This window comes from Xiphophorus couchianus, chromosome 19 (genome assembly GCF_001444195.1).
Source record: "Xiphophorus couchianus chromosome 19, X_couchianus-1.0, whole genome shotgun sequence".
In the NCBI taxonomy this organism is placed as follows: Eukaryota; Metazoa; Chordata; class Actinopteri; order Cyprinodontiformes; family Poeciliidae; genus Xiphophorus; species Xiphophorus couchianus.
The window spans coordinates 4,912,598-4,927,122 of record NC_040246.1 but is presented as its reverse complement, the minus strand read 5'-3'; the positions used below and the strand labels follow the sequence as shown (position 1 = coordinate 4,927,122).

Here is a 14,525-nt window from a genome sequence, read left to right as displayed (position 1 = left end):
GTAAGTTATTACTTTCTGTCCTGCACAAATGTATCCTTTAAGGAGAAGGGGTGAGTAGAAAGCTTAATCAGATGACTAGTGCTCTAGTAAGATGACACCAAAATAAAACTTTTTTGCCATTATGCAAATTGAGGATTTTCATATCTGCTAAAAAGGGACATGTGTGGCAGGAAACTAAAACTGTACAATCTCTTGAAAGCACCATCCCTATATTTAACACCTTCAGGTAAATATGTGACCTCTGAGTAGAGCATAGTCTTGTTGAATAAACAGTACATAGAAATGTATTTTCCTAAATGATTCCTATTATTAGTCCCTGGTTATGATTCTCTAAATTCTTGGACATTAAGTTTTTTTTTTTTACTCCACATAAATCCTACTGTTGTCACGTTCAACCTTATGAACAATGTGTCACATTCTCTACCTAAAAATATCCTGGCTGGCTCCACTTAATGACAAGTGCTCTGATAATTAGTTGCGGTTCACTGCAGTTATTGGAAGGCGGCGCATCTTCTTTGGAAATGTAATGGCCCGTCTTCGTCTGGTTATATTGAGTGGAAATATGCGCCGGCAGCAAAAATATTTACACTCGTTCTGAATCAGCCAAGATCATCTCTGGTGACTTGCAGAGTGTGTTGTCACAACAGAGCCGATGCAGCCTTTCACAGGATGTAGTCGGTCACGCCGCGTTGTCCTCTCCGTTCACGAGCAATGATCATCTGTTTAGATGTTTTTCGATCTCGGTTTACAGGAAAATCCTGTATATTTATTGCCACCTTTCAGCTGACTCAAGGTTCAAAGTCAAGACTTACTTTTGAATTGCTTGCTTGATTAAAAGTTCTCTACCAGCTATATATTTGTCCACCACTCAGAATCAGGGCCAGAAGAGAAAATTATACTCACCATTGACCGAAATCCCTGCGCTACATTTTATAATGCCAACACTATGAACCTATTAGTTTCTACAAATTAATATTGTTGATATTCCTACTGCACAGTAGCAGTTCATATTGGAAAGTAAAAATACCTACATGATTCTGAAAATTTTGGGCAAAAGACTCTGAAGTTGCTTGAAAAAATGTGTTATTGTCATGTTATAGGATTCAGTTTGGCTTGATCATTATTTTTATTTGTCATGAGTGCCATCTAGAAGAATTCATGGTGGATTCTATGATGTTGAGCTATCCTTCTCCTCCTGGGCTAAATGTCCCCAGACTATACCCTTTGCATCTTATTTATCCAAGGAACAGTATGCCAGAGGTTCTGATCTTTGTTCATATTCTCTCAGGCAAACTCTTACCTAAGAGAGTAAAGGTTCCTGCTTACGTTCCTTCTGTTAAAGGACTTGTCTCTGTCTTATGGTCACAGTATACACTTTTATATCAACAGTAGGAACAAGCTGTTGGTCAGATGATGACATATGATTTCTGGAGGCTTACTCTAGCATGCTGCAGTTTTTTCTAGGGTATTAGCTTGAACTGTCAGATCTAGAGATTTTGGCATTTCTCTTTCATTTCTTTTCTCTACCCATATACGTTTTTCATGCAGTGGGATGGCTGATGTTGTTTTCTGAGACCCTTTTGAGTCCCTTTCTATATTTTTTTTAGCTGAAAGCTCTCAGATACACCATGTTCGCTCTCACTTCAACCGTCAGGAACACATCAGACTAAAGCTGCTTCTCGCCTGTCAAGTCCCAGTCTAACCAGTTAATGTATGGTTTGGGTTTCATCCCAGTTTGTAGTAGCTCCATTACGGTTTGCTCTTCACCATTGTGGGCGTGAATATGGGTGGGCCCTGATCGCAGCTGTGGTCAAGTCTCCGATGATTGTTGCTGGCCCAAACATAATGAAAACTGTCCAGATTTATTTTTTTTAGCACTTCTGTTTGTTTTTTTTTAGATGTGCAACCTTATGGATTTAGTTAATACAAAAGACATAAAGCAATATCCAGGCATGAACTTTATTGGAATTAAAAGAAAAATGACAAACTAATACAATCGAGTCCCTGAGTTTCACACCGATCGGCACAAAACTGTAACTCGCTCCGACAGAACGCTTACCAGAGCTGCGCAGTTCCTCACTTCGTCATCGCGTGCCTGTTCCTCAGATGAACAGATTAAATCACAATCATTCTGCTACCAAAAGGTTGACACATGTTCCTTGTGCTGCTCAAGATTAAACTCATAATTACGCTCCTCCACACTGTCCTGATGGCAGACGGCATGTCCGCTAAAGGCTACGGTGGATTAAATGTCCTACTTTATTCTTAACTGAAATGTGTTTTTGTTACATTTTAAGCACGTTTGAAACATATAGGCTGTCATAGGTCTACTCGTTTCTTTACATGACTCATATGTACAGGCTCATTCAGTAAATTTTAACATTATTGAAAAGCCTTTTTATACATATTATATAGATTATTTACACCAATGGATATTTGAAAGCCTTTATTTGTGTCAATCATGATCATTTTCCACTTACACCAAATGAAAACATGACATTTAAAATTCTAACATCACTGATCACACCAATAAAAAAAAAAAAATGTTTCCAAAAATGAAAATGCTGGCTTAATAAAAAGTATGTTTAATACATGCTTAAAGGTTATTGTTTTCATGAGGTACTTTTAATCTGACAAACGAGACTAATTGGGACATATGTTTTAATTTATTGACTATCACTGTATTGTTATTATTAATATACAAGCAGGATATTTGGAGGTTTGGCTCATTTGGATAAGACCTAATTAACAGGGAATCCACTGAGAGAAGCTGCGTGTGCATCAATACAGGATGAATTGTGGTCTTTGACCAGTGACATAGACGAGATATTAAAGGACTTTTTTTTATGAAATCCAGGAAGTATTTTTATCACAAGCATAGATGGGATGTGATATTTAGATCTTTTTTTTAATACAAGTAAAATATGCATATCTTTCAAAAACCTCAGGAAGCTTTAAAGGCTGCAGATAAAATGTGTGTTTCCGATTTTCCACGAATGGAATATCTGTATGGTGACGGAAAAATGCTCCATTTGTGAACGTACAAGGAAGTGTTCGAATATACAAAGCTTTTGACAGCATGTTTCCATAGCAACAGACTTGTTTACTGTTAAGCACTGATTATTTCTCACAAGTTAAATTTAGTTCATGTTTTTCACGCTACCATAAAAAGCACGTCTTTATACTCTGTATATTTTGAACCTGCAGGGAAAAAAAGTTTTAAATTAATTGTCTTTTAAAATGCACAAGGGCTTGGACCTGTTTGACCTGTTTGACTTAAAGTCCATCCCCTTAAAACAACATTTAGGCATAAGAGCAGGGCACACACAGGTAGCTGTCTGTTGCTGGTGACAGATTGTTATCAACACAAATGCCAGTAACCTAAAAAAAAGGTCTGATGATTAGTCTTTGCTGTGTTTCAACATGGTGGAGTTCAAGAAATACAAAAAGTTACACTCCGAGATGCTAGAGGAATTTTAAATGGTATGTTTGCATACAAAATATACCTAAATTAGCTAAGTACCTCTATCATTTTTGGCACAACACTGTCACTGTAAACCTTACACAAGTTCCAACATATGAACTGTTCTTACCCATGTTTTCACTAAGTCTGAGGCTGTGGGAAACGCATGTGTGTGCACTTCTAAATGTATACGAAACACCCTTTGTGCTCCCTTAGCAAAACAAACCATTGCATTATCCCCTGAAATATACAACATGCTCCGACCTATCACTTGGCTCCATTCAGTAAAAAGAGTACATTCAGTTTGAAATAAAAATATGATAATAATTGCAATGGCTTCTGAACGTCAATCTAACTAGCATTCTGCAAACGGCTCAACTTAAAACTGATTCATTTCAAAATACAGCCTTCGTCATACGCAGGCATACATCTTCATTTTCTGGCTCAAAGCGTGCTTTAAATCAGTGCTGGCAAACCCAAGTTGGAAATATTACTCAAGTTGTACAGTTAAACGCTTTTGAAATGTCCAGTATATCATATTCTGAAAGTACTCTCGAATCGTTTCCTCATCATACACCTGAAGAACTTGTTTACTTAGGTTTGTGGTTTGAAATATGTCTCAGTTGTCATGGCTCCAAGCCGGCATAATTTACTTACGTTTGTCTCTTGTTAGCTAGAGTCGAAAAGAAATTTAATGTCCTCGGCGGCTCAAGCCTGATGTACAGTGAGGAAAGTTAGAAAAGTAGGATGGAATAATCCATGTCATGAATTTTAAAAGAAATATTATTTATAAAGCCTCTTATGCCTTGTATTACTTCATTTTGATGTTTCAGTTGGAACCTCTGAATGGAGAGTCAAGTATGGCATTCAGTGTGGGTGATTATTCCTTTTTCTCAAGTACCACTTATTGAGGTTTCTTTGGAGTTGAAGTGAATACAGCTGAGGACCTGAGGAAAGGCAGTCCAGAGACTGAAGTTATTTATATGAGCAGGTTCTGCCACCAAAGACTCACTGTTCAAGAATGTCACGGACAACTCTTGAGAACTGGGTAATGTGCTTTCCAAATTCAACGAGTTTTACCTGCCTATAAATTGCTTTCTGAATGGGGAAACAGATCCGGCTATAGCAGTGAACGCCTCATCAGCATTGAGAAGCTTCGCTGTCACTTCTCACATCCAGAGAAATGTTCTAGACAAGAAATGGCCATGAATTATGAAAAGGGTCTGATTAATTTTACGAAAATGAATATTTTTGTATTGATTGAGAGCAGTATGAATCATGTTTGTATAATACAAATGAAAGAAGATAGATGGTTGTTTTTGTAAATACTCCTTTTAAATACTTTCATTGTCTTTTGAGAGATGCCTTTCACATTTCCTATCAAGCAAATTTTGTTGGTTGAACAAAGATAGTTTTGAATCTTAACTTGCCAGAAGTCTGAATCATTTTATGCATAACTGTAAGATATACTGGCACAAAAGGTTTTCCATATTTAAATGATGCAGAGGCATCAGATTCTTAAATATAGGCTGTTTGCAAAGTGAAGATTGCATTAAATATTGGTTGTTTATTTTGAAAGCTCTTGGTAAATTTGATTGAAAGAAAAAGTGAAAAGAGCCTAGTATTGCAGGCATTGCTTATTCAGTTAAAAACATAAAATAATTTTAGATTGTTCCAACAGATGATGCTCCATATGCAAAGGTTGGTGAATTCAAATGAACTCTGAATAAGACCTGTCCTTATTGTTGTAGGGGATTGTGCAGCTCTGCTTTTACACTGAGGGTGAGAGGAGACATGAAGAGTGCACGTATTCAGAGCCAGCACTCTGAGATAAAAGCTAAATACTCTTGTGTTCGTTACCTGAAAATAGTGGGATGTAGTTATGTTCAAGGAAGCATGAGAGTTTCTATTTTTGTTCTGTTATGGGCTACTTTTGATCATTTTCCAACCTAATTAAATCAAACTTTAAATCGTCTTTTTATCTTCAGTAGAAAATGCTGAATTATTTGACTGTCTTTTAGAATCAAACATTCAGATCACTTATTGAGTTGGAAACCCCATCCTGAATGCGATTCCTTCCTGGTAGTTAGTTGTTTTTCTGATCCAGAGGATTATCTTTTTCTCATGAGAGCCAGGAGCTCAGTAGGAGGAAATATTTAGCTGCATCTCTGTGTTACTTCTGTATCTGCTATCTAGGTGGCAGCTAAAACGTCATATTTAGATTTTGAAGAGGAAAACCGCTACCTTTAGCAGAAAGAGGTACAAACTACTTCCATATGCACGACTTTATAAGCGTTTTGCGTATCACATAATTAGTGCTGTTTGTGTAGTGGATAAAGTGCAGAGATGGAGCAGCTGAGTGAAGTGCCTTCCTTCAACTGGTTCCTTGTTGCAACTAAATGCCATGTTATTGTGTCAAGCTGTGTTTGGTATTCTACATTAAACTGAAGAGCAAATTGTGTCTCACAATTTGGACTACGGGCAGCAAAGTTCCTAAATATACAATCTAAAATTGGTTCTTGGCAACATTTTCTGTTGATTTAGAAACTTTCCTGGTGTCTGAATGAATAATAGCACATCGTATAGAAGTTTAACAAACACAAAACAAAACACTCCTCTAAATGGTCAACTTAGACAATAATGAAAGAAAAACTGAAAAATGTCCCCAAAAAGCCAGTAAATATTGCTTGGTGTCACTTCTCTACCCTTATTTTTTTTATAATTAGTTAACTTTATATGTTAGCACAGTAATGTTGTTTTTGTTGTATTGAAAGCATGTACAGTACAGACCAAAGGTTTGGACACACAGTTGTGTCCAAACCTTTGGTCTGTACTGTACATTTATGTTGAAAATACAAGGAGTCCAACATCATCAATCAGACAAAATCTCAGAAAGTTTAACAGTCCCTCCAGAAAGGTATGGTGTTGCTGTCGCAAATTCAGTCATTATTCGCAAATTTTGTGTGATCTTCCAATTTTCACCAATCATCCTAACATTTACTGTATTTCATTCTTTTATATTTTGACCAAGCTCCTTAGCCTCTCTTCTAATTTAACTTCCTGTTTCACAACGCATCTTCAAGATAAAAGCATGCGTGATGCTTAACGGTAATATTTGTCTTGTTTTTTTTTTTTTTATTATTCATTTGCTTTACAAAAAAAAACATTCTGAGATGTAGCGATGGTGGGTACGTGTGGTCCCCTCCACTTCCTGTATCCGTCCTCTCTGGCCCTTGCACTTTTTTCAGCCGTTACAGCCGTTTAATCAGTTAAGATGCGGTGAAGGGATTTTCAGAGCCGTCTTTGAATACACCACGAGTGTACACATGCTGACGCCGGTTACACTTGTGGATCAGATCACCGAGGGGAGGGCTGCTGCCGAGCCCGAGCTGCACAGTCATCTGCGTCATGACCAGCAAACAGCCAGAGCCAAAAGGCAAAAAAAAAAAAAAACTTTGCTAACTTTCCAAAAACCCCAAGTTAACTAATCCTGCTGCATGCAGACAATGACGATTACTTAATCCATGCCAGTATGTCATAAGCTTGTTACCAAGAATACTGATGTTGTTGTTACCTATTTTAACAAACAAGTCTACAAAGAAGAGCGTGTCAAAATTCCTCCACAATGATGTGAAAGACTCAGTACCACTAATAGCAAACATTTAATGGCAGACCCGGCAGAAGCGTTTCTTAGGTTCAGATGGATTTTCTCCTCATTAAAGGAAATACTAACTACAAAAATACATTTTGTTTTTATGCTGGTTATTAGAATTAGAATTTGTTAGAATTTGTTTAATGATCTTAAACAATTAAGTGTGACAGGAATCAAGTCACAGAACACAGCAAAGGTATGTGGGACTGCATCTTGTGCTATGATGTCGGGCCTTTTTACGAGTTACCAGGCTTCATTTGAATACATCACAAGACTTGAAGAGTTCATGTTATACCAAAGAAGAAATGCCCTTTTAAAATATGTGGTTCAACAAGACAACCACCCCCAAAGTGCCAGCGAACATCAGAGACAAACCAGATTAACATTTTGTTGTGAGCAGCCCAATCCCTGGACTTTAATCTAATGGGAAACTCATGGAGGGATGTTAAACCTGATGCTTCTTCAGCAAAGCCTTTCAGGCAGGAATACCTGGAAACAGGTACCAGAACATGTTTGTAACATATGTGGGCCAGTTCTTCAAAACAGTGATTGACTAAATATTAGCTCAGCGGTCTACAGAAAAGCTAAGTCTTCTAGCATTATTCAGTTTATAAACTCAAATATTAAGGTTTATATAAAAAAAAATCCACTCCATTTTCAACAACCCTGTATTCCTCCATTTTTTCATTTTCTGTAGACTGGTAAAGTAATTAAAATTTTGATGTAATGGCAGAATGTTATTTTTCATTTTCCTTTACCTGTATCCTCTTATCTTTCCATTGTTAGTTTGCCAGTATTGTAGAAGTGCTGTTCTCCTTATTTCGCTTCAAATCATCACCCTTATTCTATAGTAATTATCTAAAGAGTTCCTTGGGTATTTATAGTGCAGATTAAACCTACACTTTACTCACAAACTTAGAAATATGACTTGACCTGACCTGAAAATTGGACTGTGAGAGGAAGATGCTCAAGCTTTCAAAAACAACTTTAAATTCTGCAAACATTCTGCTTTTGTAACCAAGTTCTCTTTGCTCCACCACTAAGCTTCCCATTGACATTTACTAGCTTCTGTTTAAATCTGTGCTATATGTACAGGAATTTTCATGCTATAAGGAAATGTGTTTGATCTAGACTTTAATCCATCAACCTAAAAGCACGCTTGTTGATGTGAAACTCACCCTGAATGTTGACTTGATACTCATGGTCGTAAAGTAGACATCTTTTGGGTTGCTTTTGTGTTGTCTTTGACTTTTTGTGCTTTTTTTAGATCTAAACACAACCGAGCAGCTGACAGGAAAATAAGAGACGCAACAATTTATTTTCTCTCCCTGCAGAATCTTTGGCTTCTACAAGGGAATCCTGCCTCCGATCCTGGCAGAGACCCCAAAGAGAGCAGTGAAGGTAGGATAAAGGATGTGTGTGTTTGTCTATGGAAAGCTAAAAAGCTTCTCACGATGTCACGCAAGGCCCAGGATCTAGTTTCATTGTGAGCCGCCATACTACCATATGAAAACACTCAAACGGCTGTTACATAGAACACACGTGCTGATTAAACACATAACGCCCTCAACCATGTCTGCCTCTTTAGACACTCCTGTTTGCCCTCTCCGCAAACTCAATATTGACTTACAAGTATTTGCTGTAAGCCATGGCATGAACGTCATCTTTTGATAGTTATAGGTGAGCAGAATTACACATTGGAGGTTAGGCTGGGAGCGAGGGGTGCAGAGGGAGTTGTGCTGCTTGGCACTATGCTGCTCTGTAATGAGACGCTGGAGACAAAGTGAACTTTATAAATAAGCACTCACACTGAGAAGATGGGGTAATCGCTCACATGGCAAGCAACACTGCTGATAGTGAGACATTACTGCACCAAAATATTGGCACAAATTAACGCTCTTCAGCCACCTCAACTGGTATTTGGCACAAATCAGAGGAAGTGCCCTTTGCTGACGTAAGAGATTAAGCCAGACGTTTAGAAGTACAGTTTTAGAATATCAAATCTTAAAGCAGCGGCATATAATGGGTTGTGCCTTTTATGGAAACTCATTGGCACTTGAAAATGTTTCAGAAACCCTGGAGGGTTAGTTTGGATTTCTTTTTTCAAGCTAGGCTTTGTAAAGTTATTAAAAATAGATTAAAAGTGTCATATTGCCACAAGCTTCGTGGAAAGTTTCATAAATCCTTGCAGTGGTGGAAGCTAACGGGATAATCACAATCGTTGTATCAATTCACGTCAACGGCTAATTTGGCAGCTTTTGGCGATTTCGCCAGGATCATTCTTTAACAACTTCAAGACCAGGAACACACTGTAACCTACCGTCTTCTATGCTGCTGCAGAATTGATCCAGAATCTAAAAGGTTCCTCCCTTCTCCACAGAGCCAAAAGCGCACTGGTGAGTTGCAACTAATCTGGCGGATCGAGACGGCCAGCAGACTCAACCAGCATGAGTTCATAGAAACACAAATTTTATTTGGTTTTTCCACCACTCAGAAGATTTACTTTTAACCAGCTCACAGTAATGACACCTTTCTGTTGCTGATAACAGTTTCAGTAAACTTCACCACAATAAAATCTTTATTGTGCCTAAATTATTCTTTTATTTCAGCAGCATAATCTCACTGTAAAACTTAATTTTTTTTTTAATTAATCATTTAACCTGACTATATTTATTCAGTGGTTGGGAGGGTTATATTTTAAGAAATAATAGTTGAACAACTCCAGTTACCCTTGAATTGCATGATTTTTACAACCTACTTTTTCCAGTAAAATATAACATATTCTCAGATTTAGAGCATACAGGGAGCTTTGAATATTTTGCTTTGCACTATTTCTCTACATCCTGGATCCTTGACGTTGTGTCTGACCAGCCATTTCTGTGTTGATCTGGTTGTTCTGGATCATTGCCTTGCTAAAAGACCTAATGATGACTCTTTCTCAGTTTACACGTTAGATATTTGTTTCATATTCCTGGTACTTCAAAGAGTTCATGACGGTATATGCTCTAACAAAGCTGTCTTTGGATGTGAAACATGCAACATTTGGACGAGTTGTTTTTTCAAGTATTCATCTTAAACCCACAACCTTGGTGTTCCTACATATTAACCAGGACAGAAAAGCCATTTCCTCTCCCCCAACATTCCTCCCAAACAAGAGTTTGGCATGTAGATGGTGTCTAATAGTTGTCATGGAAACTTGGTGCCCCAAAATGCCACTGTTAAGTGCAGTTTTCAGCATAAATGTACTCTTCTGTGTAAAGTGTCAGTCTGTGCACATGGATGGTGTTGCATGTTTTGTAACTTTCTGACATGTCGTTAATCCTGATCCTACCTCCACAGTTTTTCACCTTTGAGCAGTACAAGAAGGTGCTGAGTCTGACCTCGTTATCTCCTGGTGTGGTGAGTATACCAAACAGAAGCACCTGAGTACACTGTCGCTTAAACACACTGACACGCACAGAACCAGGAAGAATAGTTCATCTGACGTCTGCTTAGCTGCCAAAGTCGGTTAAAGCAAACATGAACGGTAAGAAAAATTTTAGCAGGCAAATTGTCATGTGAGTGCAAATGTTCTTATAAAAAGCCTTCGGTGTTGCTTCAACAATGAGCTAGGCATAAGTACAGAGGGGAAATTACTGTCACTCATTGTAGATTTTTTAAAATTATATATCTATTGACATTGTAGGTCTTTGCAGAGGCTTGATAGTTTACTTTAACAAGTTTACAGTTCAATATCAGTGTGACAAATATAACATTGCTTTTCTTTTCAGGCATAAAGACATATCGGATGGCACTGGACAAAATAAATATTTTAACTAGGGATTAAATGATAAAAGCCCAGAGTACCACTTTTGTTAAATGTGCACATGTGGAAGCATTCTTGATGACTGACACACACTCTAAAATGTCAGGCCTATCACTGATGTATAATAAAAATATATGATAGCTTGTATAAATATCGCATAAGCCATTCAACTTATTGTTATTCTGTAAGATTAGAACCTGTGAGGTTCAGTCTTAAGTCAGGTTTAATCTTTGCCGAATAATAAAAAATAAAAAATCCCAACAATTTTCAGAAATTTGTCCAATGCCATGTTTATTCCGCTGGCAATTTTTGGTTAAATTTATTGGTTGGCATTCTGTGGGGATGAATAACAACTTACAACACAGGACTGCCACAAACCTCTTTGTATGTTATGTGATCGACCAACACAAAGCAGTACAAAATTTTTAAGTAGAAGGAAAAGTTCTTGGGGTTTTCGGTTTTTACAAAAATGTGACGCATTTGCGTTTAGCTCCTTTTTCCTTAGGATCTTTAAATAAAATAAAAAAGTGCGTCATTTTGTCTTTAGAAGTCACATAATTAGTACGCCGAGTCCCTCTGTGTGTAATTGAATCTAACTACAAATTAAGCTGTTTTATGAAGATCCTGGAGGTTTGAGAACATTAGTGAACAAACGGCATCATGATGACCAAGGAACCCAGCAGACAAATCAGAGGTACATTTGTGGAGAAGTTAAAAGAGGGTTTGGTTTAAGAACAATATTCCATTTCAAAAAGCACTTTTTGATCCATTGTCTGAAAAGGAAAACAGAATAGCATGACTGGAAACCCACCAAGACATGTCCGTAACTCTGGAGGAGCTGCAATTACCCATAGCTCAGTGGAAAGAATTTGTTGACCTGACTGACATTTGTGGTGTGCTCCATGCCACTTCTTTCCCAGATTGGAACAAAGCTGTTACTCAAAGAAAGACGTAAGAAGTCCTGCTTGCAGAGGACACAGCAAACATGTGGAAGAATGCGATCTGTTTAGATGAGACCAACTCTTTAGCCCACGTACAAAATGCAATGTTTGACAGGAAACTAACACTGCACATCACCCTGAATATTCCAAAAACCCCTTGAAACATGGTGGTGACAGTGGCAGATGTTTTTCCTGAGCAGGGACAGTGAGACTGGTCAGAGCTGACTGGAAGGTTTGCAGTTTCCCAGTGAGTGGATACATGGTTTCTGTTTTGATGGCGCCATTGTTTGGCTTTGCCCCTACATTATTTTTCTGCAGATTTTGTCTTTTTTAACCATTTTCATCTTGTTTTGGGAATGTTATATGTATGATTTTCACTGATGAGTGGTTCCTATGGAGGCAGCATTCTTTGCGATGCTTCGATGGGCGGAAGAGAGGACAGAGAGCTGGTGTCCAGGTGAAGCTCTTTGGAAGCGTGGGGTCGTTGGCAATCTCTCACCACTCGTTGGTTTGGCTCTCCTGCTGATGAGGATTTTACAATCATTTCACCAACTTTGATATGTTCTACCTGAAACTCTGCGATGTTACTGCCCCAAGTACTCATCAAGGTTCATTTCTTCTGTTTATGGATTGCTTATCATTGTGCAGAGGGTTACTACATCCAAGTGGAACGTACTAACGGATTTTAGTGACTTTTTATCAGCTTCTCTCAAGCTGTAATTTTAACCTACACATTGATGATGACACTGACCTTTTTCCTTAGAACTTTATCAATATTACAGACTTAACTGTTTTCAGTATGTATCAGGACTTTCTCACTCCAAAGGACACAAAGGACTTTGTTTTTACTTTAGGTTTCAAAATTGATTGTATGTCCTCTGAGAGCTAACCTTACAGTGCACTGAAATGCAAGGTTAGTGTGCGCTTTTTAAATTCCTCCTTTTTTTCTGCTGAATTTAATCTTTTCTTAGCTCCTTTTAGTGATGTAGATTCTCAGATAGATCATTTTTGTGAACATTGCCTCTTACTTTAGAGAGTATCTACACTGTTAAGAAGAGGTCATTACTTGTCTCAAACACCACACCAAAGGTAAATGATAACATCCGCTGCTTAAGGCATACTTGTAGAAAAATTTGACGCGTGTGGACGAAAACCCATTAACAGGTATTTCTTTTGTAGCTTCTTTTAATAATACAGTCAACTTTTTCTGTTTCTAAAAGTAGACTTTATTTTTTTCATAGACAAAGTTAAAAAGCAAAGTACGAAGTACAATATTTATCTATCTACACAATTCCCTCTCCAGCTGGGCCATTTATTTTATATTGTTTCCTTACCTGGCTTAGCTAACCCTGTTAGCGCCATGAACGCTCTCTGGACATTTTACCAACTTGCCAGTTCAAGACTGTTTTTCAGTGTCTAGGTCCTAAATGTACCTAACAAACACAAATTTTATTTTATTTCTGGTCAGTTTATCTGAAGAGTGCTGTCATCCACCCGCTTTAAAAAAAAACTAATTTGTGTTGGTCTGTCATATATAATCTCAATTAAATACATTACAATGCCTCTTTTTTTTACTGATTTTGAGAAGGAATCAAAATCAGTAATTTTTTAGACTCTGTAAATGTTTTAACTGAGGAATCTCTTAACTAATTTATTTACGACAATGTTAACTTTTTATGTTTTGCTGTGAATATTTTGTAAAGTCTGTGTGCTGCTGCCAGTTTTAGGCAGGATGCTCTTATAAAGAAGATTTCTGATCTCAATGCTACTCTGAAATATTTTTTGCATAAAATCTACAACTGTCATCCTTATGAGTAAAACTGAAAATGAAACACAACCCAGAAACTACAGACAACACATTCCCCAGTATGTGTTAATTAATTATGAAAGTTAGAGGTAGTGTTATGTAATTCTCATGAAATAATTCATCCATCCATTGACTACACCCAGGGGGCTGGTGAATATCTCCAACGATCATTAAGTGACCCTGGAAAGGTCGCCAATCCATCTCAGGCCAATAAAGAGACTCACAGAACAACCAGCCATGCACACACTCACAGCTAAGGACAATTTTGAGAGACTGATTAACCTGACAGTCATGTTTTGGGACTGTGGGTGGAAGCTGGGGTACCTGGAGAGAACCCATGCATGCACAGGGAGAACATCCAATCTCCACGCAGAAAGACCATGGACTGGCATTAAAACCTAACTGCGTCATTGACTTGACATGAAAATTACTTATGAAAACATTTTAGAGAAACAGACTCCAGTATAAATGCTTAGGACTACAGAAAAAGCCTGGCACGCCAAAGATCCATTTATCATCCTCCTCATGGAAGCATCAGTGAGGGATTGTTTTCCTTTTAGGCATTTCCAGATCCAAAACTCAGGTAATTTTAGATATCTATTTTGGAAACATTCAAATTTGGCTTGCACTGTGGAATCTGTTTTTGTGCTGTTTTCACCTACCTGCACCTGATAAGTTTGCGATTTGACCAAAATCTCTGTCTTAAATTGACCGGTTTAGCAATTGCTCATTTAGAAATAGATTTCACCACTGCCAGTGACTCAACAAATAGTTTTATAATCTTTGAGCCATCGTCTTGCTGGTTTACTTAGTCCCAGATTTGGAAATGGACAGATTTGAATTCCCGGGGTGTGGTT

General features: G+C 37.7%; 1 protein-coding gene across 4 annotated transcripts in view; it reads left to right on the top strand.

Annotated features, from left to right (window-relative positions):
* The window catches only part of slc25a21 (solute carrier family 25 member 21), a 123,585-nt gene that overhangs the window by 100,291 nt on the left and 8,769 nt on the right, over positions 1 to 14,525 (top strand). For all 4 annotated transcript variants that reach the window (XM_028001061.1, XM_028001060.1, XM_028001059.1 and 1 more), the window contains 2 exons: positions 8,450 to 8,516; positions 10,455 to 10,514. In XM_028001061.1, the coding sequence (XP_027856862.1) occupies positions 8,450 to 8,516; positions 10,455 to 10,514 (127 nt within the window). The remainder of the gene's footprint in view (positions 1 to 8,449; positions 8,517 to 10,454; positions 10,515 to 14,525) is intronic.